Source organism: Pollicipes pollicipes, unplaced genomic scaffold (assembly GCF_011947565.3).
Source record: "Pollicipes pollicipes isolate AB1234 unplaced genomic scaffold, Ppol_2.1 Scaffold_3087;HRSCAF=3621_pilon_pilon_pilon, whole genome shotgun sequence".
NCBI lineage: Eukaryota > Metazoa > Arthropoda > Thecostraca > Pollicipedomorpha > Pollicipedidae > Pollicipes > Pollicipes pollicipes.
The window spans coordinates 16798435-16825919 of record NW_023596225.1 but is presented as its reverse complement, the minus strand read 5'-3'; the positions used below and the strand labels follow the sequence as shown (position 1 = coordinate 16825919).

The following is a 27485-nucleotide window of genomic DNA, read 5'->3' as shown; positions in this document are numbered from 1 at the left end:
TGCTCGTCTGCTTCTACCGCCTGTTCTCCTTCCCAGGAGATGCGTCTGACTCTGGACGTGGCGGACGGCTTCAAGGCGAGGGTGCGCATGAAGCTGCCGCCCGGCCTCGTGGAAAATTCTGCCAAGAAGTACCCGATGCTAGTCTATACGTGAGTGAAGCTGTCTGAACGATGTAATACCCCGGATGCTCACTGCACAGCCGTTATCCAGCAACCGTGTGCCCAGTAAGAAGAATTAATCTGAGCTAATAACTGTCCCGTGTGATTAAAACACATCTGTAGGTGCATCCCTCCAAATGACAGTTTAAGAGTAGCACCGGCGCGTTTCGCGCGAGCAGCACATTAATTTTGATTTGGAAACGTCCACCCACCTCCATCCATATCAAACTTGGATATGGATGCCCATTACACACCAACAGGTAGTGCGCAACGGCGCCGGCCGGTCGGCGGCTGGCGTCGACATCGTCTCACACTCCTCCTCTGCCGGTCAGGTACGGCGGGCCGAAGAGCCAGGTGATCGGCGACAGCTGGGGCGTGGCCTGGGACGACCACCTGGTGACCGAGCGCGACATCATCTACGTCAACATCGACGGCCGCGGCTCCGGCTACGGCGGCGACAAGCTGCTCCACTCCATCTACTACCGCATGGGCACCGTCGAGGTCGAGGACCAGATCGCGGTGGCCCGGTGAGGTCCGGGAGTGGATGTCCGGGACACAGTGAGGGCCGATGCCCGATCTGTTTGGTGCGGTTTAGGACGTAATCTCTGTCGCGTGGTGGAGGTTCGACGTTAGGTGCCCGTAGTCCGCCTGAGATTGGAGGTAGAAGGCCATACGCTTGTTCATTCAGCCCGCGCGCAGAGAAGAGCTGGTGGACGCATCGGGAATGTTGAGGACCTTGATTAGCATGTCGTCCTCAATGACGCCATTTTGGAGGAGGAACGCGGCGCCTTCTCCCGCCTGTGGCCGTGTGGAAACAGAGAGCCTTTGCGGACATCGCAAGACCACGTTAATTGTGTTCATTTTTCTTTTTTTTAATCCAACTTAAAGCATCGAAAATCACTTTCGAGCGCGCTTATCGCTTACCACGCAGTTTGTATTGTTGCGCTTTGTTGTTTTTCTTGTCCCAACGCCTCTCACGTGGCACGCGTGCCTGCGTGTCGTGTCCAGACCGGACGGCGACCCTCCGCGAGGGACGCCTGGTGTGCTGACCGCACCTGGCGGCCATCCGCAGGAAGCTGTTGGACCTGTACAAGTTCATCGACGCCAATCGGACGGCGATCTGGGGCTGGTCGTACGGCGGCTACGTCACGGCCCGCGTCATGGCCACCGACACCGACCAGGTGTTCAAGTGCGGCATGTCCGTGGCGCCCGTCACCAACTGGATCTACTATGGTACGCCGCCCGGCCGGGGTCGGTGTCTGCCCGGTGGGAGTGCGGGGCGCCGAACAGGGCCTCTTGTGCGTGCGACGGGGCTCTCCTTGTGGCATGGAACAGGGCTTTCCTTGTGGCGTGGGACAGGGCTCCCCTTGTGCGTCGAACGGGGCTTTCCTTGTGGATGGGACTGGGCGTTTCCTGTGCGCGGGACAGGGTGCTCCTGGACGGAGTTATCCCGCACATGTTTTGGGATGAATCCAAGTGGCAAGTTTCGGTTGAGTAGCGTGGTGAGGGTCACATGGACGTTTATTCGGCAGCCATTGTGGGCGCTAACATGGGATCTAATTCCCAGAAATAGAGGGATATGATTCCAGGCAGCATTGTGGGATCATCAGATGCGGGGGTTGTAGTTTCGCAAAATCGATTTGCGGAGGAAGGAGCACTCAGCCCAGAGCTCTGTGACCTGGGTACCCACAGATGTAGGCATAGATTCTTCACGAGCTTGCGCTACCTTGTTTTATCATTTGGAGAAAATCGTAGCGTGGAGTGATTTTTTAATTTTCATGGCATATTTAGGAGCCATGTGAGAGAAAAGACTCACAAACAGATCTTGTCCTTGCGTATAACATTCGCGCACTTTGCTTTCCTTGCTGCTGTTTGCACATTTGACACACTCCATTGAAGTATGGTGCTTAAGCTTAGAAGGACCTGCTGCCTAGGGGAGCTCAGTCTGCCAGCTGCGGTGGGGGGGGGGGGGGGGGGTGGAGCGTCAGCTTGCAAGTTGGGAGGGCTCGGATGCTAGATGAGACTCTACACACGCCCCAACGGAACAAATCCCGCGTTCCGCACTGAACACCCTGACAGATAACAAGAGCGACGCATCAACACTTACGGTGTGAAGGGAACGATCAGTGGATGAAGTCTTGTCAGGAACGTCGCGCAATAACGGCCACAGGGGACCGGGAGCCTAGCTCCGCCCGTCTCTCCCGTGACCGCGGCCTTGTGCCCTGACCGCCCCCGCGCCCCCGCGCCAGACACATCTACACGGAGCGGTAATGGGTCTGCCCGACGCCGGAGGATAACGCCCGAGGCTACGCCGCCGGCGGACGTGTCCGGCAACGCTGCAGAACTTCCGCAACAAGCAGTACTGCTGATCCACGGCACGGCCGACGACAACGTACACTACCAGCAGTCCATGATGCTGTTCGCGCTCGCTGGAGCTGGCCGACATCTTCTTCATGCAGCAGGTTGGACCCGACGCTGCTGAGCGCATGGGACCGTTTGTTGGCACTGAGTTTCAAGGACCGTGGAATCTGAACTTCATGGCGTAACTGTAGAAATCAAATTCTCTTGCACTTTGTTCGGTTATGATCGCCTGTATGATGACCCGGTCGCAGCACCAGAGGGCGCACGTAATCCATTCACCGGCGGTGGCTGCAGTGTGTCGCCATCGCGTCGTGCCGATGGCGCTGATTGCAACACCTGCGCGCCGATGGTGCTGATTGCAACACCTGCGTGGCCGATGGTGCTGATTGCAACACCTGCGTGCCGATGGTGCTGACTGCAACACCTGCGTCGCCGACGGTGTTGATTGTAGCACCTGCGTGCCGATTGCAACACCTGCGCATGCGCGTTTCAGACGTATCCGGACGAGAACCACGCCCTGGGGGGCATCCGGCGTCACCACTACCACACGATGGAGCACTTCTTGGAGACCTGCTTCCAGCTGCCGCACATGCCGTTCGGACGCCCGGCTGCGGCGACGGGCCGCAGGGGGGCGTGAGCCGCCCCCATCTAGACCATTCCGGGCGCCCGCGGTGCCCTCGGTGTGCGCGTGTGGATGTCTCCCAGTGCTGTCCAGCGGTCTGACGAGGCCGGGCAAGACTGCCCGCACTGCGCTGACAGCGACCACGTGGCCAAAGTGAACGGTGTTGGTGTCCTGTGGCCGGCTGGGGGCGGAGCCCGAGCGTAGTCTGTGACTTTGAACGTGCGGACGGACGCTGGACCATTCCGCCGGTCCGCCGGACTCGACGGCGGACCGGCCGGCGGTCCGCGGTCCGAAGCCCGCGCCTCAAGGCCGTCGTCGGATCCGATCTGGCAGCCCGCCGCGGATCTGGCAGCCCGACGGTGCCGTGTGGCGCGGGCTGAGCCGCCGCTGGTCCGCCGCTGAGCGGGACTGGTGGCTGGCTCCCGGCTGGCTTACCTAGCTGGTGATGCCAATTAGAGGATCAAACCGTGGCGGAAATTCTGCAGGGACGGCGTGGAACACCCTTGAAGCGGAGGAATTATGGATCTTGCTACCTTACTACGCTTTGACAGATCTGATGCACTGTTCCCAATACACATTTTACGGACCTTATGTCAGTGATGCAGTCAAAACGTTCTTGCCAAGACATGACTGAGCAAATGTATTATCGACCTGTTCGTGACCTATAAACTGGTTTGCGCAGGAGTACTTCTACCGTGTGGGCAGAATTTAGGTGGGTGGATCGGAGCCACGCAAATGTTCTCTGTGAAGGTCGTCTCGCATCGCTGCCCGGGGCTTGGGCCAAGCTATTTTTTACGCTATAGCTGAAAGCCATTACAGGCAGCGTGAATCGTACAGCAACGTAGCCTCTAACCCGTTGGAATCTCTCCTTCCTCTCGTCTGCCCAGAACAAAACACGCGCTTCATTGCGTGTTCGCCGCGAGGTCACTGGGCCTGTGCACCCGCTGTGGTTTACGGAATGTACTGATTCATGAAATCTTTCTGCAACGGGATTTCGCGACATTCGGAGGATCGCAGTCGGCGACGACGATGTCCTTCGGCAGACGCTTGTTCTCTTGCGGCGACGTTTATGAAGTTGGCACGCTTTGTCCGTGTGTAAGAATGTCCTTTCTTTGTGGTTTGTGCGTGCCGGCTGACAGGGTTTCAATCGGGAATCCCATTCCAATCAGTGTTCGGTGTTCCGTATGGTGTCCCTTACCACGAATGCCGCGTCACAAACATTCCATTCCGAGCGCACTGGACGGCCAGTGATTGGCATGTTGTGTTCGCTTCTCCGAGCGCCCCACTGGGTGGGAGGCTGCGGCCGAGTGAGCGTCAGGGGCCGCGGCAGCAGGCCGGGAGGCCGGCCGACAACATGCCAAGCATGCTCTGCAGGACGATCCGCCGCGGTGTTCCGTTACAAATGGTCTGGGGTTCAGGCGAAGGTGTCGTGGTAACTGCTGAGGCGCTGCGGCGAAGTGATGGGATGGTGCGCCGCGTGAAGCGCGATGTCTGCAGCTCGTCACCAGACGTTAGCATGACCTGCCCCAAGGGCTTGTTGCCAGTCCGTGGTTATCAAGCGTCGCACGTGCACAGCCGGGTTAAAATCATGCCGTACCGCAATTTGTTTGAAAGCTGTGGTTGATTCACATCCTGCGATGAAAAGGCGCCGCTCCTCAGGCGAAGTACCGACCGAACTGTCAGACAGCTACCCAGCGACAATGGAGACAACCGTTAACGCTGTAGCCAGCAACATGCCATTTTGATACCACAGTCGCTTGCGTGCACGACGATGATAGGATTGTTCTCAATGTGTTTTTATTGTGCATTGTACGTATAAAATGTGTGATCCTGGCTCTGATAATATATATCTATGGGAATGAGCCAACCGTGTGTACGTTACATTTAAGAATGCACAAAAAGATAAAACACTAGTATTACAGCTATATTCTGCACGAATCGTCCCACCAAAAAGTGAGACGCCACATCCCCCTGCGTCACCAACCACACTAATAAATACGAGCGCACGCAACAGTGCCCAAAAAATAGACTTCATCATGGCCAACATAAAGGCTAGCGTCCTAACAGAGATCTTGGTCGCAGGCCCGTCCGCCAGCCACCGCCCTCCATCGGGGCTCGCCAGCGCACTCACAACTCAATCCAGCCCCAAACTAGCGGCATGATCACGGGCAACGATGCAGTCCATACCTCAGGCGGCTCAGCGCTGGCGCAAGTCAACCGCCATGGGGACGAGGAAATGCCAGGACAACAGCCGTGGCCGAGCCGACGACTTCCCGCGAGCGGTCGATGGCACACGCACTTCCAGCTGGCCTCCCCTTTAGATTCGTGCAACGCCGGCACCTCCGTCGAGCCACCAGTAGAGGTCGTACCGCCCTGGTAGCCGGCATGGTCCGCGCCACGCCTCGCCGAGGGAGGCGCACGTGGTGAAGAACTTCGCCGCCCCGACGTGGGCGTGTAAGGAAACGAGCGCCACCCGCGCGGGAGGCACTCGGTAATGGATTGAAGACGCCAAGGCGGCAGCATCATTTTCTTCTTGTCTATTGCTGGCAGCAGCTAACCATCACTTGCTTGCACGTTTTTGTTCCAACTTTGTCATGATGAAGTTGGCCAGAGTACATCACTGAATCGAAATATCTTCAACAAATTCGACGTTCGACGACACTTCTTGTCGTTAAAAGTCATGAAAGCTTGTCGGAAACACCAAGATCAAACTTTCGCTTTAACTTCTTCGCAAGCGACCTTTTCGTAAAGCTGTTTGACGGTGACGCGACCTCCAACACTGAGGTACTTCCCGAATCATTGATGGGACAAGCACGAACGGTCGGGCCGATCCCGTCGACTGAACCGGTGCCAAGTCGCAACCGCCTCCTCCGGCCCTCATTACACCGGCCCTTGAGACACCATGCTGAAGCTCCTGCCATAGTGTCGGCTCCCCTCCACAGAGCCTTCAGATCGCACAGCCGACATCGCGTGTCTCCATGAGCTGAGCTGACTCTTCCGGACGTCGCCCCATCTCCACCGGGCCCATACCTCGAGCCCTGCCCGTCGCCGCTCCACACCTGCCAAGGGCGCCCAGCTGTGTGGTCCGCCCACCTCGGCCACGACCCCGCGTCTGAACGGGCCGCAGGGCGGCGCCACTGCTGCGGCCGATCGGCCTCTTCAGTGCGCCTGACGCGCGCGCCGGACCGCCCGCCGCCAGAGACGGACGCCGCCGCCGCTGCTCACGTCGCCGGATGGTGCGGCCGCTCCGTCGGTTCGAACACGACTCCCGCGTCCGCCAGCGCCGGCCGCGCCAGCTGACTGCCGTCTTCGGCTGCGGCCTGCCGCGGCACGGAGGCCGGTCAGCCGGGCCGCCGCCGCTCACGTCGCCGGCTGGTGCTGCCGCTCCGTCGGCTCGAACACGACTCCCGCGTCCGCCAGCGCCGGCCGCGCCAGCTGACTGCCGTCCTCGGCTGCGGCCTGCCGCGGCACGGAGGCCGGTCAGGGCGGGCCGGCGACGCCACGGGGCCGGCCACGGCACCGCGCCGCGAGGGCGGCGACAAACCACGGGTTGCCGCAGCACGGGTGGGGCACGTATGACGTGTAGGTCGGAAGGGATGTCTGTACGAATGGGACGAATGGGATGCACGGTACACAGCGAGGACAGCGAAGGTCAGTAACGACGGCCAAGTGATGAGTCGTGAACGAACGCGAACGCGTCGTGCACCTGGCGTATAGCCCTTATCTACCACATCCCCATACGCACACACACACGCAGCAGTGCGGCGGGCGCCTACGTGACAGCTCAGTTACACTAAGACTAACCAACCCTATCGGATCTCAACACCGAGTGTACACCAGGCTCCACTCCTGACGAGCCTGGGCCCTCCTCCACAGCCGAGCCAGTTCGGCCCCAGCCGGGGCGCATGGCGGCGCCGTCCCGCCCCGTCGGCGCTCACCTGGCCCTCCGCCGGCTCCACGACGGCCTGGTTGATGATGTAGTCATCGGGCCCGGCGCCGTGGCGCAGCTCGGCCATGTGCGCCAGCAGCTGCGGCCGCCGCATGTAGCCGCAGCCGCACACCTGGAGAGGGAGCGGCCGGGCGGCGGGCGGTCACGGCAACGCCGACGTCAGCGTGTAGAGGCGCATGACGCAGCCGTCGCGTGTTGATAGAACTGCTTGCCTAGAAGGCGAGCGACATTGCCGTCGCACGTTGACAGAACTGTCAGCTGAGCCCGGGGTCAACCGGACGTCAGGCCGTTACGAACAGTAAGCTTATTGCTCCATAGCAGCGCATCCCGCAGCAGTTACGCGCCGAGAGCGCTGACAGCGGCGCGACACGGTGCAGCAGAGATCCCAAAACGACCGCCAGCGGGCCGCACGCAGACCACGCGCCCACACACTCACCCGACACTCGAACGGCCTCTTGTCCGAGTGGGTGAACATGTGCGCGTTGCAGCGCTCGCGGCTGACGAAGGCGCGGCCGCACACGCCGCAGCGGTACGGCCGGTCGGCGCTGTGTCGCTTGGCGTGACTGCGCAGCTGCTGCTCCGAGACGAACGACGCGTCGCACTCGGTGCAGCGCGCCGGCCGCTCGCCTGCCGCCGCGGCCGGGTCGGGGCCTGGTCAGTCACGGCCAGCCGGGCGCAGCGCGCGGCTCGTGTGGAGCAGGAGGTGGTGAGACGCAGGGCGCGAGACAAGGGTGCGGGGCCCGGATGGCGGGGGCGTCGACTGCACAAGGGTAGCCTAACGTACACAAGGTGACTTATCACAACATCGCAGCAAACCATACACATCACATATGGCAGGAGTCACAGACAGCAAAGCAGGGCTTCGCGGCGAAGGTGATGGTCACACATGGGTGACAGAAGTCAGAATAGGTGACCAGCACCTTCGCCCTCACGGCGAAGATGCTGGTCACACATGGGTGACAGAAGTCAGGACACAGCCCCTCACGGCGAAGGCGATGGTTACACATGGGTGGCAGAAGTCAGGATACAGTCCCTCACGGCAAAGATGATGGTCACACATGGGTGGCAGAAGTCAGGATACAGTCCCTCACGGTAAAGATGATGGTCACACATGGGTGGCAGAAGTCAGGATACAGTCCCTCACGGCAAAGATGATGGTCACACATGGGTGGCAGAAGTCAGGATACAGTCCCTCACGGTAAAGATGATGGTCACACATGGGTGGCAGAAGTCAGGATACAGTCCCTCACGGCAAAGATGATGGTCACACATGGGTGGCAGAAGTCAGGATACAGTCCCTCACGGCAAAGATGATGGTCACACATGGGTGGCAGAAGTCAGGATACAGTCCCTCACGGGAAAGATGATGGTCACACATGGGTGGCAGAAGTCAGGATACAGTCCCTCACGGCAAGAGTGATGGTCACACATGGGTGGCAGAAGTCAGGATACAGTCCCTCACGGCAAAGATGATGGTCACACATGGGTGGCAGAAGTCAGGACACAGTCCCTCACGGCAAAGATGATGGTCACACATGGGTGGCAGAAGTCAGGATACAGTCCCTCACGGCAAAGATGATGGTCACACATGGGTGGCAGAAGTCAGGATATAGTCCCTCACGGCGAAGGCGATGGCCACACATGGGTGACAGAAGCCATGAGACATTCACACACAGCTTAAACAACACGTACATCACAACAACACGTACAACAGCACGTAATCGCAGGCCACATGGGACGGGAGACAGCGGTAGTCACGTTCGTCCCACATAGGGCAGGAGACTGCTACACCTGGATTCCACAGGACAGAGGACACGGACGTGTGAGAAGTCAACCGCACCTGGCTCTCACAAAGCGGGGGAAATCCCGTCCAGTTTGATCAACTCGTGACACAAGAACAGATTCCCGTTCCCAAGCCATCAGCGTTCAATGCATCAAGGCTGACATCAACTGAACTTTGCGAGCAAGGCCACCAGGGCAGCGGTATTAAAAACATTCGCGTCAGACTGCAAGATAAAACAAGAAGTATTAGAAACAAGAACCAGAGCGATTGTTACCCTAACTAAATGTTTGGTGCAACATAGCTATGCACACGACAAAAACATGGAACTTGCCACTGATCATTAGAAACACATTTCAACCAAAAGGAAAGTGATGAAAAAATGACTATCTGGTAAACACTAAATGAAATGCGACGCAAACAACAACGATACGGACACGAGCATGGGAGCGGTAACAGCAGCCCGGACAAGTGCCCCTCCCCCTCCCCCCAAACACGCCAAGAATTCCCATGGAGCACTGGCACGGCGTACCCTTTTCGACAGGGAAAGGCCATCTCCACAAATTATCCGGTCCCCACACCGGTGCAGGCCAGGCTGTGTCGGCGTTGGCGAAGGAGACGAAACATGGCGGCGACATTAAACAATGATTACGAATCACTAAATATGGTCAGCGATTGTTCAAACGGCAGGCAGAAACGATATAGACGGAAGGCCTGGTCACCTGCTGAGACAACACACAACGCACAATGACCTGCCTTTTCATCCATCACAAGCACAGCAAGTGATGCGCACTGGAATAAAATCCCCCCAGCAACGGGTAAAAAACGCTTCCTGCTGTGCCGACGTACATCCATCTGGGTATACCGACCGGTATGGACAGCCTTGTGGTGGAACTCCAACAACTGCTTCCTCTTGAAGGTCTTGCTGCAGACTGTGCACTCGAAGGGCCGCTCGTTGAAGTGCACAGCGCTCTTGTGAGATGACAGGTTGGAACGCTGAGCAAATCTGGAGAGGATTGAAGCAGCGTTACGCCCTTTCACGAAGTGACGAGAATTGCACCACAGTGTTACGCCCTATCAAAATCTGACGAGAACTGACACAAGGCGTTACGCCCTATCACGATCTGACGAGAACCAAAACAATGTGTGACGCCCTAAAACGGTCTGCATGATCTGCCGCTCGGCCAAGGTTTAACAGACGCTTCGCCTCCACGCCCAGCAGGGCGTGTTCCGCCCCGCCAGCCGTGGCGCGCGCGCTTGCCCGCTGGCATGCCAGCCGTCTACACCGACGCCACCCGAGCGCGGGCGCCGACCGTTTCCAGCGGGCGGCCCCACCACAGAGCAGGGCCGCCGACTCGCGCGCCGCGCTCGAAACTGACCCGACGCCGCAGTGCTCGCAGATGTACGGCTTCTCCCCGGTGTGGGTGCGCGCGTGGTCTTCCAGCATCGACTTCTTGGTGAACGTCTTCTGACAGACGGCGCACGAATGAAGATTCTCGCCGGAGTGGCTCATCTGTCGAGAGATTCGTGTCACCGTAGTCCAGCACGCGCCAGACATTATTTTGTAATATCTGTACGGCGTCTGTGCCATTGCCTTCCATATTCGAATGCTCTCCAGTTTCCTCAACCCACAAAAGCATATATCAACATAATTTTTTTAAAAATCTTAACACGGAGCGCCAATAAGATGAACACCAGGCCCATCACATCACCAGACCACACGCTGTGCGACCACAGCGGGGGCACAGCCGACCGGACGTCGCCGTAAGAGCTCCGTGGCGGCCCGTCCTTCTAAAGCGACAAACAAGGCACAAACCACACGCTGTGCGGCCACAGCGGGGGCACAGCCGCCTGGACATCGCCGTGAGGGCTCCGTGGCGGCCCGCCCTTCTAAAGCGACAAACAAGGCAGACTACCAAACACCGTTTACGCCACTCGTTGACCCACTCCCTGGCGGCCTCGACGGTGCGCCACGTTTACGTCACTGCGGCGGCTGACCTCGTGTTTTCGGAGCCGCTTCTCGGACTTGAAGAGCAGCGGACAGTGCGAACAGGTGAGCTCGGTGCGCCGGTGGCGGCGCGCGTGCGCGGCCAGGTTGAGCGCCGAGAGGAACGTCTTCGGACACTGCGGACACTGGTGCGGCCGCGGCCGGCGCGTGTGGGTCTTCTGGTGCTGCCGCCACACCGCCTTCTTGGTGAAGCTCTTACGGCACCTGGGGTAACAAGCGCACCGTTTGCGCGTCAGACCGTGGGCGTGCTGAGATGGTACGGCATGCGCATATTTAGCACTTCAAACGAACCGATGTCGTGCGGCCTCCAATGATTACCACTGACGGTTCGATGGCGGCCACGGCAGACAAATGTTGCAACTGAACCAGCATTTCTTACAAACGCTCACGGACACAGTGACCTCAACACCGTCACAAGACACGACCCTGCCACCGGGCACGGCGCCGGCTGACGAGCCAGACGCACGGCCGCGGGCGGCACTGACCGGTTGCAGTGGAACGGCCGCTGGTCGGTGTGCACCATCTGGTGGGCAGCCAGGTCCTCGGGCCGGCGGAACGTGCGCCGACAGTGCGCGCACGGCAACCGCAGCCGGTGCGCCTCGTCCTTGTGGCGCTGCAGGAAGCGGGGCGTGGCGAACGTGCGCTCGCACTGGCCGCAGCCGTACGGCCGCAGCTCGGAGGCCGCGTGCTGCGCCGTCTCGTGCTCGTACAGCGCGTTGCGCGCCATGAACGCCAGCGGGCAGAGCAGGCAGAAGTAGACCTTCTTGGCCTGGTGTGCGCGCATGTGCTCGCGGCAGTCGGCGCGCTCGTCGAACGTGCGCTGGCAGACGGCGCACTGGGAGTCTTGCTCATGGCGCACGTACGTCGGTGGCGGGTCAGCTGGCGGCGGGTCGGCCAGCGGCGGCGTGCGCTCGCGCTCCTCCGCAGCATCCTGCTCAGGCTCTGGTTCTGGTTTGACAGTGGTGCTCTCTGTGTGGCAGGCCGACTCGACGGGGGCGCGCTCCACGCTGACAAACGTCGGCTCGCCTTCGCTGGGGCAGATCTCGATGCTGATGACGGCTGAGTGGGTGGCATCATCCGCTGCTGCCGGCCGCCGCGACGCGATGTAGTTCTGGCTCTCCTGCAGTGGTGGCAGCGAAGACGCGTGCCGGTGGCCACGGGCAGCGCGGAACACTCTGAGTTTAGAGACTGACTGGGGATCGGGGACGACTTTTGCAGATGGGGTTACATCAGGGCGGCAGGCAGCATCAAGGCGAGACACCAGGCATTTTGCCAGCATGGATGCCTTGGCTTGCAATTGCTCCACATTGATCACCAGGTGGCAGCACGGCCGACAGAGTGTGTCTGAGCCAGTGGGCAGGCGGCGTTCCAGTGGCAGCAGAATGGCTTCAATGGCTGCCTGCAATGTCTTCCCAAGACTGGTCTTCAATAGGCCATGCATTGCTACCTCCATGGGTTGGTCTGGAGAATTTCTCCCATGTGAAGCTTGTTCTGAAGCAATAGTTGTATCCCCACTGTTGTGACCTTCAGAACCAAACAAATGGGTGCCCACAGATGCTATCCCGGAGTGAAGCCTGGTGGATGAAGCTGGGTCCACCTCCTTCCAGCATATGACACAGTGTAGTGTGTACACATCCTTATTAGGTTCCATCATTTCTTGAGCAGCACAAGATTGCATGATCATAACTCTCCCATCTTCCAGGTTCTTATCGTTCTTCCATCATCCAACAAGGCTGAACTGCAAGCATATCACTCAGAAGTGTTGAACAACACCCACATTGCGTCGAAATTTAGGATTCACACAGCAATATACATTAACCCAGAGCTTGGAGTTCCCAATCACACAGCGCCGCACCGGCAGGAACAACATCACGGGCTCACAAATGGCTTCATAGCTGCCTCATGCAGCCGCAATTTCACACCCACCCACTCTAAACAGGTGCACCACCACACCACAAGCACACAAACGAAACTGCGGCAAGCAGTTTGGGCGAAGGCTAAGTGAGCAATATTTTGGCTTTGGAGGTGTACCATGCGATCGGCTGATTGTGAACTATGACGTCATTGATAACACGACGCTGTATGTTCTAAATAGATATGTCGTGGACTATGTTCCATATTTTGAGAAACGCTGCTTAACTTCTTGTATGGTACCAAACAGGTCATTTTCATCGCCACCCAACCGATTATTTATTTGTTTATTATGAACCTGTCAGCAGTTCAAATTGGTTCTGTAAAGCTGCGCTAGAAGGACAAAACTAGCGTGCATGGTCATCAATTACCATGTGTTCGCGTCAGCGCTCGACTCGGTCCTACAACTTTGGGTGCCGTGGGTGGTACAGCGGGTGGGCTTCTTAGGCAGGCGCCTCATTGCTGGTCGTAAGCAATCGGTGCATACAGACTTCGTGATCACGGTCACCATGGAAGTTATAGGGCGTTATCCTGTCCACATTGAGGACGAGTCTGATTCGGATGCGGAAGTTTTCTCTGCACCAAAACAGCAAGTTGCAGTAGCAGTCCCAAAAAGTCTCAATGGTTGTACTGCAAGGAGTGTTGTGCCCAGCTTAGGCCAGAACAATGGTGGGTATATTTCAGCGTGCTTTTTGCTGGCTAAGATGGACATTTGTACCCGACTAAATGAACAGAATGTAAGAAATCATTATGACAAATGTCATATGTACCTATACTGTGCTGGCTGAGGTGGATATTTGTACCCAACTTGATATGGAAAGTATGTAAAAAATCATCCTGTATGACAAACCCCATCATTGGTAGCAAAGTGAGCATATTATTTGTTCATCATATTCTTGCCTTCATAATTTAGTAACAACTAGGCACAGCTGTTGGTCTCTAACACTGTTGCACAATTCTGATGCATCAAATTTGTTCTTAGGGTGATGTACACCTTCTTTGAGTCAAAAAATGTTGTCAATGATAAAAATGAAATATTGGATCATTTTACCTTAAAAAGATGATAGCAATTTTACAACACACGTGGTGTAGGTGCATGGGCTCAATGCTGCATCTTTCAAATCATTTGTGACACAACATGGAAACAAAATGAATAGGTTACACCAGTGGCCCATTAACAAAGGCCTGATGCCACCACTCATGGGCAGGGCTGGCCATGTTTGTCTCAGAATGTACACTGTGCATGTGACAAGTGCATCAGTTTTATCTCCTGAACTGAATTACCCCTCATAAATTAACCCTCATAATAACCATAAATAACCTCATATTGTGATAACAGATTACAGAAGGCCTTTTGGGGGATATCTTACAGTGAATGCAGTTTGAGTCCTCTGGCTATAATAGCCTGTAATGCACTTGTTAAACCAGGATTACAAAACTTGACCTGGCCAAAGGCTTCATTTCACTTTGCTTGACCAAATTCAAATGATCTTTGAGCTCTCAGACATAAAACATCATGCAAGAGAACTGATGCACGCAATCAAAGCATGAGCTCCTCTGTGACTGGCACCTCTGACTATAGGTCAGCTCTGCTTACCAATGGCATGGTCTGCCTATTGGTCAGCTATCCAGAGCCAGGTGGCACTGATACTATGCAGTCGCACTGGCCACCAGTGGCCGCCAGCTGGCTGTAAACATGCAGTCCACCAACCTCCTCTATGCCCTCCCATCAGGATCCGTCACTTAAAAGGTGCTGATTTTGGGCAGGAATAGCTCCTCGCCTTAGCCACACAGAATCAGTGAAAGTGCATGGATAGTTCCACTTTACAACCACAGCATAAGACCATGGAATTGCAAACGGCGTGAATCCGCTGCATGGAACCGTGCGTCCAGCTTCTGCCCTGGCTGGTCCCGGTTCGCCGGTGGCCGCCGTCACATTCTCCGCCGCGCAGTCCGCCGTCGCCGGCTAGCTCGCCGCCGTCGGCGCATTCTTCCATCGCTGTGGGGGAGAGGGACACTGCTGACCGTCTCGGCGATTTCGCGGCCAGCCGCGCCCGCAGATCTACTGTCGACTACGGGCGCACGTGCCGCAGATCGCGTCGCGGGACATCGATGGCGTCGTGGATCTGATCACCTGGTCAGATCCGTTCTGATCTGAACGGATCTGATCTGATCGTCGCTGCTGATCACCCGACGTTGTGGTTACAGCCCCGTCCACAGTGGTTCGTCCTTGGGCAAGCCACATCAGATACGGTCTTTGTGACATTCGCTACCGCTAGCTCATACATGTTAACGGCTTGATTCTTCTGCCTCGACGTGAATACTTGGTGACCAGTCTGGTGGCGACAGCCATATCTAATCACGAGCTAGACATCCATTGTCCTTGGAAGCACGCCCTCCTTAGCCGCAAGGGAAACATGTGACCTTGAGTCTATCACCGGGTATTGTATACCTGGCGCCTTCCACGTCGAGGCCGTTGCAGCAGCTTCCTTGCGGGCGGTGTGCGAGAGATCCATTCGGGCTGTCTGGCTCGCCGTTGTCTGCCGCCGTCCATGGTCGCAATGTGTGGCCGCCCCGCAATGTCATTTGCCACTTCCATGCGATCAAGCCATCTGCAGGCCTGGAACTCTGTTGGCCTTTCTTGGGCAGACAAGTTTCAATGGCATGACCTAACATTACGGGCTGCTTTATCACAGAAAGCGGGCCGTTACCCCGACCCCGTATCGGGTCTCGCCCCTGACTCCGGCTCGCCCGCCCCGGCTGACTTGGAACGATTTGCGCCCAGGTTGTGCGTGGTGTATATCGGCCGTGCCGGATTTCAGGGTGCTGCTATTTGCCTTTTCGCGTAGTCCTGGAAATACCAATGTTTATGGTAGCAAAGGAGCATTCGAAGGGCTTATGCAATCCTGAGAATTGCAGGTGTACGTGGTGTGTCTATGCTAAAGAGCTGAGTTGCGACTTCATGCTCGTCAATGCTGCTGATGCTCAAGGATCTTTTATGCTTTAGCTCCCTTTGTACCAAGAACCGGTTATATATATATGCATATCAATATGTCATACACCGATGTAGATATGTGTTCTGCGCATGCGGCAATGCGCTTCTGAGCTTTTAATTTCTCCTCCTTTTGGCAGACAACAGCAAAGACACCGAGGTAAAGCGAAGGTGCGACCCAGATGTCATGGACAAGAGCATCATTAAACCCGGCTTTGAACAGCTTGAGGTGGTGCCGAAAGGTGGCTCGCGTAGAATACAGAAGAAGAAAAATAGACTGGAAAGAGCAAAGACAAGTGGCGAAGGCTGGTTTAACATGAAGGCACCTGAAATGACGGACGAAGTAAAACAGAACTTGGAAGTGCTCCAAATGAGGTCCGCAATTAACAAGAACAGAGTCTACAAAAAGAACGACATGCGGGTACTGCCAAAGTACTTTGCTATGGGAACTGTGGTAGAGCATGCAACAGACTTCTACAGCTCCAGAATTCCCAAGAAACAGCGCAGGAAAACATTGGTGGAGGAGTTAATGGCTGATGTCGAAGCGAAGAAGCAGCTCAAGAAGAAGGCCTCGAAACTGGCCGTCAAGAAGCAGCTCAAAGCCCAAAATCACTTCTCGAAGAAAAAGAAACCTTTCAAAAAGCGTGGTAAGAACACGGACTAGTGTCGCTTTTGCAAAGCCATGTTACCTGTGTCATTCAGCAAATATATCTCACGTCATGCAAAGCGACTTTTGAAGCCTGTCGTAACCTGGTGTGCTATCATTGAAGCCAATGACAGTGAGATAACCTTGAAGACGCCGCAACCCCAGACGTGCGTCGGGCTACGGCTTCACCTACTGCACGCGACCACTTGCCGACTTGGTAATCAGACCTTATGTGAGCTTGCGTCCCGTCCACGTATTAGGGGTGTGTCATAAGCAGATCTGCCAGGCGGCACTCCTGTAAAGGTGACATAACACTCGGATATTCACTTATTAAACGCAATCAATGAAGTGTATCCGTTCGATTTTGTTGACACTGTTGTGTATTTGGCAACTGGACGTAGTCACTTGTTCGTGAAATCGACGTGCCCTGAAGTCGACGTCCTAAGGTCTTAGTCCTAAAGTCCTGAAGTCCTAAAGCCCTAAAGTCGTAAACGCGTCCTGAAACATTCATAAAACCATGGAGCCACGCGTAATACTTGGGCACTTATCAGTTCGCGGAGATCAGGATCGTTATAGACCTGTGTGCTTTTTCTAACACTGTAGATAACTCGTTTCAAAGCGAACCAAACCACCATGTTGCGTTGTGCTCATCTAGTTGAACTATGATATCAAAATATCGATGGCGTTTCAATACAATCGGTGTCAGTTATCGATCAGTGCCATTTCTTTCTATTTCGTCAAACGCCAGCATGGTGTATAGCTAGGCTCTGGACACATGCTGGTAAACTTGCAGTTACGCAGTAATACTTTGGCAGTTACAACTTACAGAAACCATCGCCGCGAAAATGACTGGTTTGAAACCAAGACCACGCAGATGCATAATCTCACTCCGTAGGCCAGAATTTGGTGACAACATTAATTATCTCAGTCATCCGATGATTATCGATAAGTGCAGACAGCTTTTGTTTCAGTTGCAATTATAACAACACACATGGTGCATTTGAATGAATGGACTTTTTCAGGGCGCACGCCAAGCAGTGACCTGTCACACTCTGTCACGCTTATTGCGCGAGCCCTGACCCCATCATCTAACCGTGACATTCCAGGCCAGTGACAGCATTTAATGACGAGAGTTCAACGTCCCATAATGCTCGGCACGGCTTGCTCTGCCTCTGACGTCATCTTACCTTTAGCGTGACCGCCGCAGGCCTTCTCAGTCAGGGGCGAACAGCGCGTGATAAGAGCGACGCGAATCCACCCCGCCGTGGATGGGCGGATCGGAATTCCCGCGTCCCGTCCAAGTGAGCTATAGGGACGGGCGTGACAATAATATTGTGGTTTGGAAGCGAGACCAAAGCCCCACCCACATGCTGCAACATTCTCACCAAACAATGATAACAATATCCAGTAAGTTTCGAAACAATTTATTTCAGTAACCGATAAGGACGCACCCTTTCGATTTCGTTCATATGTGGTACACAGTGGTAGTCGCTTGCTCGTCTCGGTGATTATATATATATATATATATATATATATATAATATATATAACCCAAACCTACTACATGCTATATATATATATATATATATATAACCCAAACCTACTACATGCTATTAAAAACTTATGTGCGTAGCGGCAGCAATTGCATGTAAACGTCTAATAGCGTGCATCAGCTTCTCACAAGCGCAACTGTTTTGTGAAGCTAAAGGTGTGCAGTTGCACCTCTCTAGCACACTGAAAAGTGAAATATTCGCATAATTCACCATTATTTGTCAAGTAAGTTGTGTTCCATGTATTAATGCACACAAAAATGGAGCGTTCACGATATATGTGACTATTACAACCTGTCTACACGCTGGTCCTTCACACACCAAACACATGCATTTCAGTCAATGTAATGCAAAGCATCAGCACTCCGCCACGCATCACTTTAGAACATGAACCTCAGTATTTCCCCAAATACGCCAAGGCACATGTCTTCCCGTTGCGAACGCCTTTTCTCCGCTCGTTTAAAAAAGAAAACGCATTGCGAGCCTGCTGCACTTCTGGGGAACACTTTTCCAAGCTGCTGTGCCTCTAAGGGAAAGGGACCCTCACCCGCTTCAGCTCGAACGCGTGACAAATGAAACTCCCTTCATGGCAATGCCATACGCAACGCAAGTTGATTTTAACAGTGTTGCTCGTTTGGGTGGCTCTTCAGTGACCATGCGATTATAGTTATGTGCGTATACCCGATGCTCAATGAGCTTGCCCGCGCAGAGTTGCAGTCAGTCTTGGTAAGGTGGGAAGGGACACAGGGTTGACAACGGGTCGCACCCGAGTGAAAGCCCTCCCCCCAAAATGAAACAAAAAATCACCGCATATCACACCCTTGATTTCGAGGAGCGAGATTTTCTTAGTTGTACCTTAGTATTTATCTGAAATTGAAACATAAGCCATAACCCGACGAAAAATACAGCTCATTTTGTACATTTTGTACAAACTGTACATTTTGAATTCAGTGAACTGAAAGAACCATGTGTGAAATAGCAGCATACAGTGCGTCAACAACGCTGATCATTTGGCAATGGCTCAGTGGATATTTTCTAAGCCGATAGCACTCAGTGGCTGTGCCGAAATGTTACTGGGATGTGCAGAGCTTTGCGAGCGTAGATTGCAGTCTCAGTCTCAGTCTCAGTCTCAGTCTCAGTTTGCAGTCTCCGTGGGCCGTGCGGCGCTTGATCTCGGCTAACACCAGATGGCGGCCAGCGGGCGGGTGAAAACGATGCCAAACGATGAACGATGTTTTTGGAAGAAGTACGTCTATACGCTCTAGGATGTCAGTTCGCACGTTTGGAAGGTAGCCCTGGAGTATTAGCCGAGTTGCACCTTATGCTTTCTATATCAGACGCTGCAAAGTTGACTGCCGCGAACGTTTTTCACGGAAATGCATTCTATGTAGCCCGGATATCCAAATTAGCTTAATTACTACTTGTGCAGCTTTCAGCATTTCTCAGAATTTAAGGTGGCGGCCGCCGCCATCTTGAATGTTGGGCCAGTTTCAAAGTTTTATCTCGGCGATTTGGAGGGTCGTGTGATATCTTTTCATAGTGATTTGCGATGGCATGTAGCCCATTTCTTCAGTTATTTTTAACGCATATGGTCAAAGTCAAGGTCAAAATCCCAAGTCAAAGGTCAACTTGATTATGAATCACCATAATCCCTCTATTGATCGAAATATGTAGTTTGCTGTCTACTCGTACTCATTATAAGTATAAGTATCGTACTCGTTATAAGTATAAATATGGTACGTAAAATATGTAGTTCCTGTGAGTGGCACCCTTATAATGAGTACGAGTAGACAGCAAACGACATATTTCGATCAATAGAGGGATCATGGTGATTCATAATCAAGTTGACCTTTGACTTGGGATTTTGACCTTGACTTTGACCATATGCGTTAAAAATAACTGAAGAAATGGGCTGCCTGCCATCGCAAATCACTACGAAAAGGTATCACACGACCCTCCAAATCGCCGAGATAAAACTTTGAAACTGGCCCAACATTCAAGATGGCGGCGGCCGCCATCTTAAATTCTGAGAAATGCTGAAAGCTGCACAAGTAGTAATTAAGCTAATTTGGATATCCGGGCTACATAGAATGCATTTCCGTGAAAAACGTTCGCGGCAGTCAACTTTGCAGCGTCTGATATAGAAAGCATAAGGTGCAACGCGGCTAATACTCCAGGGCTACCTTCCAAACGTGCGTGTAGACAAAGAACTACCACGTCTTTTATTACTCAAATATTTTGTTATTCATCAAATATGTACTGCACATAATATGTATACAAAAGTTTGATTGCAGTTTTGGGCTCTAATCCAGTGTCTGAAGTGACAAGCTTATAAAAAACTATTTTTGTTCAAATGCCTATTCGATTCGCGTACCAAAACATCAAAGTTCGGACTTTTTTTGTCTACACATAGGTCAAAAATTTCTTTCAAAATTTTTGTTTAGACAATTTGAACAGGAATAAAAGGCACAGCATTCAACACAAAAAAGGAAACGCTACCGTCCAGTGTAAAGATTGTTGTTATACCATAAATGGTTACGACGCTAGAGTCAGTCAAACTTGACCCTATTTATAAGCCCATTGAATATTTTTTCAAGTGCCACGCGTAGCGCTATGGGGAAAACCATGAACACTTGATCGCCGCTAGTGAGCTCAATACTTGATGCATTTTCAACCCGAAAACGCCAACATGGAGACAAAGGAGTACCGAATATTTTACCTACCACAATTTGGTTCTAATTCCAGAAATATTAGCTGTACATGCCATGTATAAATAAGTTTGGTTGCATTTCTGGGCCCTAATCCCGTGTCTGAGGTGACAAATATCTGTATAAACTTGAAATATCCTTGAACTAATGTAAAAGCGCCGCAAAGTTCCACGTTAGGTGGCCGCTGCGGCAACGCCTCCGGTGGTGTCATGGCTTGCGGCAGCCCGAGGTCGACGGTGCGGGCCGGCTCGGTGTCGGGCTAACGCGGGCAGCGGGCTCGGTGGTTGAGCAGCCCGTGCCGCGTCGTGAAGGTGGGAAAGCCGCGCGATGAGCTGGTGCCGGCACCCGGCGCAGAACCACGGCGTGCTGGTTACTGATATGCCGTGGTCCGGGCGCTGTGAGCGTGTTAGCAAATGCTGGCGCGCTGCGTTGGCAGCGGTGGTGGCAGAGGTGGCAGCGTACGACGCCCCGCATCCTTCCACGGGGCAGGCGATGACGGCCGGAAGCGGGTACGGCAGGCAATGAACCCGGCCATCCAGCTACGGGTGCCCCCCTGGTGCCCCCTATGCCGTCTAAAACTAATATATTCGGTACCCAGCGGGAGCGCCACCGGGAGCAGGGCCGTCACGCGGGATGGAAGCGGGCCGTTTGACGCCCGGCTCATCCTGACGTACAATGGATCGTGGCGCTGGACGTAACGAGCGTTCTCGCATGGGCACCAGCCGCGCTCGGTAATGAGCGCGTCGCTGTTGCGGCGGCCGTGGCGCGTGGCGCGTGCAAGGGCGTCTCCGCGAGCCCCAGCGACGCGCTTGGCGAGATGACCACTGCGGCGCTGCTGGACGTGCGGTGAGTCGGGTCGCGTCGCCGTCGCCTGCCCGCGGCGTCGGACGGGAAGCGAGTCTGGGAACACCGCATCAGCGCGAGTGCCGTCTCCCCGCCATTGAGGGGCGCGCTGCCCATCACCTGGCTGGATACCGCATATACCGCAATTGGACTCCTATCAGCGTAGTACGAAGCCAACGCGAAAAGACACAACAATATATTTGTCGATTATATATTTGTACGGTATATTCTGCATTGAACAATTTTTGATGACGAATGAAAACATTGATCAATGGCGTACCGTGTTCTTCTCTCAATGTTTTGCGAACCATGCGACGAAGACCCCAACGCGAAACCGCGACATAAGGGTGTCCATACTGGACGCAAGCATCAGGTACAAGATATCTCGGCATCAGAAGACATCAGGTACAACCCATGGCACATCATCATGGTGCCGCAACGCCAACATCGAACCCCGCCAATATAAAACAAAAGTACCAAGATGAACGTGAGCGCTTAAAATCAAACATCAAGTCCACATAAAAGGGGAGTGTCAAAATAAACGTCGTGGACAAACCGTGCAACACATCCCTGAGCTGGAGAGCGCATTACCCCGTGCCCTAGCGCCTGCCGTGGCGTCTGCCGGCCCTTGCTCCGCCAGGGGGAGGACGCTCGGGCGCTGGGTGGGATACACGGTTCCAGGTGGGCAAGGTCTGGGTGCCCGCACAGGCCCTCACTGGCCGTCGGGCGGCCATATGAGCCGCGACAAGCCGCAGCGGGCAGTACTTCAGCGTGTGCGCCCAGTCGCCGGTCCAGCCGCACGTGGGGCAGGTGTAGGCGCGCAGCACCGGGCGGCGCACCACGCCGTTTTCGTCCTGCAACAGGCGTCACACTCGTCAGCGGGTGCATGCACTCGTTGGCTGGTACGGACACGAGCGCGATGGACGTATAAGCCATCCCGCCATGGTCGATGACGCGTCTTCTACAGTTCAGGTGGAGTTTTTCCGCCCTGAATCTATCTGAACGTAACATTGACCTCCGAATCAGCCTCTGAATCTGAATCAGTACAGACAGCGACGGGAGATAATGTGGAGATGGGGATGACGCGCATGATCCTATCTGGCACCAATCAGTCAGCGGCGCTTACCTTCAGCACGTGGCTGCTGTAGAAGCTGGCCGGCTCATCGTTGCTCTTGCAGAACGCGCAGACGTTTGGCCTGTACACGGTGGAGTGCACCGCTGGCGGGCTCGGCATCGGCCACCCAATGTTAGGACCGCCTTCCTGTGACCGGCTGACGTAGCCGGTCACCTAGTATGGAGGCGGACTGCAGGGTGTCACGTATGTGCCACCCAATGCAAGCCAGCCAGGTGGGCCGCAGGCCGGCCAGCTCGCCGGCGCCGGCGGCCACCAGTGTAACGTTCCAGCCATTGTGCCCGAACTTGGCGATGACGTCATTGAAGTCCCCAACAGTAGTCAAGTGGATGTCGTGCATTGGAAGGACACAGTATGTTAGGACAGTGCATTTCGGCCACAACGGCCACAGGACATTAGAAGGACATTATCTGAGCAGGACAGTCTGGACAGAACAGTACACGACTGAGCTCTCTTGTCACAACAAAGAAGTCACAGCCTCTTAGAAATAATAGCTCATCATGTTGCTAGTTACACTTGTTTATCACAGTTCATGCTTAGCACTAGTGTGTTTCCTTGGATTTAGTATGAATTTCCATGACATTTCTGTAACAGTGAGACTGAATCCTGACAATTTGACAACCAAACTGAACTTTCTGACAGTCATGTCATCACATTCTGACAGGGCTTCTGAAACACTGTCATGGCATGGCAAAAGCTTTATCAGCTTGTGCCATGCCATGAGCCATGTGCCAGCTTGTGCATCTATCAGCAGCTATCAGCTTTATCAGCTTTATCAGCAAGCTTGATCAGTTCAGCTAATGCAAATAGTTTCCTGTTACTGAACAAAAATAGTTGATGCCTTTATGACTAACCCGTTAGTCATCCTTGACTATCAGCAAAAATGCTTGAGCAACCAGGTTAAGACATAACAAGTGTGTGAACAAGTGTGTGGTGCCCCATGTAACTGGATAGAATGCCAACCACTCTACCGATTTCGGAAGAAAAAAATGGTGTAAATCAGGGAGGACATGGTTTGGACCATTTGTTTGAGATAGCAGATGTCTGTGCTCATACGCCACATTAAATTATGTACAAAACTGCACACTCCGGGACGTGCAGCTGGCATCCACACGTATCAACCCAGTCACATAAAGCTATGATCACCACATCTAATTACCACATGCACACACCGTCGTTGAGTATAATACAATGCTTTTCTCAGTCAATGAAACTGAGCTAAATTAATATAGTGCCTTTATCTGCACCAACCACCAGTCGCGGTACACCCCGCGCCGCTGTTCCAAACAATGGTCGGTAGGCAGCGTAAGTGTCGCGCGCGTTGCGCGCACATCTTGATTTTGCGGAAAAATATGTGTTGCCAAATATTGCCAAACCCCACCAAAGTAAAAGCTGAACCCCAAAAAAGGGCAATTAGCATATATCTGAGACAGAACACAACTCGACGCAGTGTCTATGGCGCGGGCGAGCTGGCTCGGGCCCATTGTAAGTGTGCGTGCCGGTGCCGTTGCTGTACGGCAGGTAAGTTAAAACATTTGCTGTTGAGCAGCACCAGACCTGGGCACCAGAGCGTACGTAGCGTTTGACGCTCCACGGCGGCCGGCCACGTTGTGTAATCACATTTCGAACGGTGCACCGGAGTCTGACGTAGAAGATGTCTGACGTGACGCCCAGCGATTGCGACGCGGACGAGTCGTATCAGCCACCAACCGACTGGGAGTCGGATGACGACCCATGTGACCAGCAGTCACCGGAGGCGAAGCGCCGTCGCGTTGTGTTCGGCGCGGGAGATGGCCAAGCACGCAGTACCAGAATGATTTTTGACATAAATGCGTATGGCCTTGAGGGAGGGAGTGGCCACCAGTGGACAAACTATGACATAGGACTGGCCACCGCAGGGCCCGACCGTGGTGTGGAGCAACGGTGGGGCATGGTTGGCCCAGGCACGGCCTCTCGCAACGAGACCCCGCAGTCAGGCAGGGAGCAGAGGGCAGGGAGCACCACTAGCCAGACGGAGCGGGATGCCCAAGCCGCGCAGTCCGATCTAGCCAGTCTGGCAAACATTACGGTGGCCAAGGGCCCAACAACAGGAGACTGGGTCATCGAGAAAGACAGCTTGGCCTGCCCCTGTGGCAAGCTTGTCCGCACTGGGGAAGCGAGGCACCACGCTTGCCGTCTTGACCCCTCACCCATACAACATTGGTGTAGATACAAAACAAGAATCACGACATACGTGAAGGCCAACGCAAAGAGTACGCTGCCCTGCCCCTGCGGCGCCACAGTCAACAAGTCAGAAGCGGACAAGACGGTGGCGCACGCTCTGGCGCGTCACCTATCCCAGAGCGCGAGGCACCGGCACCTTCAGGCTGATGGCCGACGCGCCGTTCGGCAAGGAATTTTTGCGGCGACGCACCAGTCGGTCGCAGACGACCTCGACGTGGCGATGGCCCTGAAAATGCCGCTGAAGGGGGATAAGTTCAGCGGCCTGAAAGAAATGCTCGCAAGCATGGAAAGACGAAGGGGAACAGGTCCCACAATGACGCCAACAGAATGGAAAGATCAAGCCACTCTCAGAGATTCCGTGCGTTGCCACTCAGGAAGACACGACCTTTTTGCAACCACAGGGGCGTACGCTCGCACCAAAATCAGCCGATCCGGCCGAAGTCTCCTGGCCGGGTTTGAAAAGCGTCTCGGTCTGGCCGTGCCAGACTTTAGGTACATTTTGGCATCACAGGAAAACCGGCGCCGCATCAGAACCACACTGGACCAAGTTTATCAGGAGTCGCCTGACATGGGCATGGGGATGACCTGTGCAGTACGCGCATTCCTGAAGTTTGTGTACCAGCGGCTCGCAGAAGTGACGAACGGCGCCGCGTGGAAAGACATGTTGGAACTAACCATAGCCATGTTGTCGTCAGTCATCAAGGACAATCAGGATGCCATGCGGACGCGACAGTCAGCGCGGAAACTGAAACATATGACTTAGGGCAAGCTCGCACATGACGAGAGGGTGCTGATCAGGCGAGAGGTGGAGCGCCACCTAATACGCATCATGGAAGGTGGCAAAGACGGACTGCCCACAAACGCTGTGGCCAAGCGGCATGTGGCTATCAAAGTCCGCCAAATGGTTTATGTGGCGGCGCAAATTACCTCAGGAACACGATCAGGAGTCTTCAAGAACATGACGGTGTCGGAGTTTTTAAACGCGCAAAAGGTGGGCAAGGACTACACCATCAGCCACGCGGGTGGAAAAACCAAACATATTCACCGCACTGTCACCTTGGTCATCTCGGGCCGGCTGCACCGTGTGATATCGTTCTACATCACCCACCTACGTCAACACCTGCTCCGCGAGGGGGAGTCGAACCATACACTGTTGCCAAAACTGAACATGTATGATGAAAAATCATTCAAATTCGACATCCCGCCATCAGCCACCTCAACTTCCCCAAGCTGGTGTGCGGAAACAGAGGCCGCCGCCACCACGTAGACCTCACCCATTCGCTGGAGGCACAGGGTGCGCTACAAGGCACAAATGCGAATGAGGCAGCGCGTTACTGATGCCACAGCCTCAATACGGCTATGAGATGCTACGACGTCATGGAGGACGGTCGCAGAGCACATGCGGTGCAGTCGGCACTCCTCAAATCGGCGAACAAGCACTACGGTGTGGCAAGCTCCAGTGAGGATTCTGGTGACGAGGACGAAGAGCAGTCCGAGGAACCAGCAACGACCCGTGCGGTTGAAGAAATGGGGGAGGGGCCGACATCCAGCCATGATGAGCCTGAGCCGGAGCCGCCGGTCCATATCGAACAAGAGCAACGGCCACACCCAGTCAGCGACGAAGGTCCAGCCCAAGTCCAGGAGACATTGCAGATCCCGGGCTGCAGCTCTCAGCTCTCTGCCCAGACCGGTTTTGACGACATCGAGACAGAGTCGGGCCTAATTATTGACGAGGCTCTCCGCCCTTACTGGGTGAAGCGCCTCACTCAAGGCATAACGGGGCACCACCGCAGCGGGCGCCATTGGACGGCAGGAGAACTTGCCACATTGGACCTGGCAAAAGCCAATCGGCTCGGGAAGTCCGGAGCCCAGAGCAAGACCACACGAGTGCGAGACTTCCTGGCCGCACGACCGGGCTGGAGCATCCAGACCCGGACCGTGCAGCAGTTTCTGGCAAGACTGATGAAGGAGTGATATCCAAGCAGCAACTCAGCTGGCCCGCCGTGGCGGATGACGGAGCAGTCTCCGCCACGGCGTGGGAGGGCTGGCCACCATCCCTTTAGGCCAACTTTCACCCTGCCGGGTCGGCGGGTGAAGAAGGCTCCCGGCCGCACCGTCCGGTAACGCCGGGGGCGGCTGGCGGCTGCCGCTCAGAGGGAGGCGGCGGCCGTGTGGACTCCCGGGTGGAGAAGGCCGGCCACAGTGCCTCCTCCCCCGGATGCCTCTGCCCGCCACTCCAGCGGACGGAGAAGGCCCCCGGCTGCCCTCTGCCCACGGCCGGCTACGTGCCAGCCGGTTCGGGGGCACAGCCGGGAGTTTGTACAAATTATATTGTAAATAGGTAGGACTCTCCCGATGGGCACCACCTTTACGTGGTGGGAGGGATTGCGAGCTACCTAGTGGCCCTATGGGCGCCTGGGTAGCCTGACTAAGAGTGCCCCAATTGGTATTTTTTTGTGGTGTTCTGTTTGGTTTTGTAAATGTTGTTTTCTGTTCAGCTGAGCTGTTCAAGAACAGAACAGCATAAATGCTGCTCTTTCCAAACAGCTCTTTTCGTTCTTAAAAGATATTGATTTTCAAGTCATTTTCACACCATACTAATT

The 27485-nt window shown here is 54.7% G+C and overlaps 2 protein-coding genes and 1 long non-coding RNA gene across 3 annotated transcripts in view; 1 reads left to right on the top strand and 2 right to left on the bottom strand.

The window, feature by feature from the left end:
* The window catches only part of LOC119089466 (venom dipeptidyl peptidase 4), a gene marked incomplete in the record, with an annotated part of 82926 nt that overhangs the window by 21366 nt on the left and 34075 nt on the right, over window positions 1-27485 (bottom strand).
* Window positions 2527-5004, top strand: LOC119089468 (uncharacterized). Its single transcript, XR_005093148.1, has 2 exons — window positions 2527-2620; window positions 3013-5004. It is a non-coding gene; the product is annotated as an uncharacterized LOC119089468 (long non-coding RNA).
* On the bottom strand, window positions 6470-12831 carry LOC119089467 (zinc finger protein 2 homolog). Its single transcript, XM_037212177.1, has 7 exons — window positions 11364-12831; window positions 10869-11082; window positions 10250-10383; window positions 9740-9876; window positions 7527-7717; window positions 7080-7202; window positions 6470-6600 (listed from the first exon to the last, which is right to left on the bottom strand). The coding sequence occupies exons 1-7, from the start codon at window positions 12560-12562 to the stop codon at window positions 6502-6504; spliced, it is 2097 nt and encodes a 698-aa protein (XP_037068072.1). The 5' UTR covers window positions 12563-12831; the 3' UTR covers window positions 6470-6501.

What these genes read in the sequence shown, in the direction of transcription:
- LOC119089467 (XM_037212177.1), bottom strand. Translation starts at nt 12,562, where the DNA reads ATGATCATGCAATCTTGTGCTGCTCAAGAAATGATGGAACCTAATAAG. An exon ending in TGCGAGCACTGCGGCGTCGG is followed by an intron (nt 9,877 to 10,249) that starts GTCAGTTTCGAG and finishes AATCCTCTCCAG; the next exon opens with ATTTGCTCAGCGTTCCAACC. An exon ending in CCACAAGGCTGTCCATACCG is followed by an intron (nt 7,718 to 9,739) that starts GTCGGTATACCC and finishes CCGCGGCGGCAG; the next exon opens with GCGAGCGGCCGGCGCGCTGC.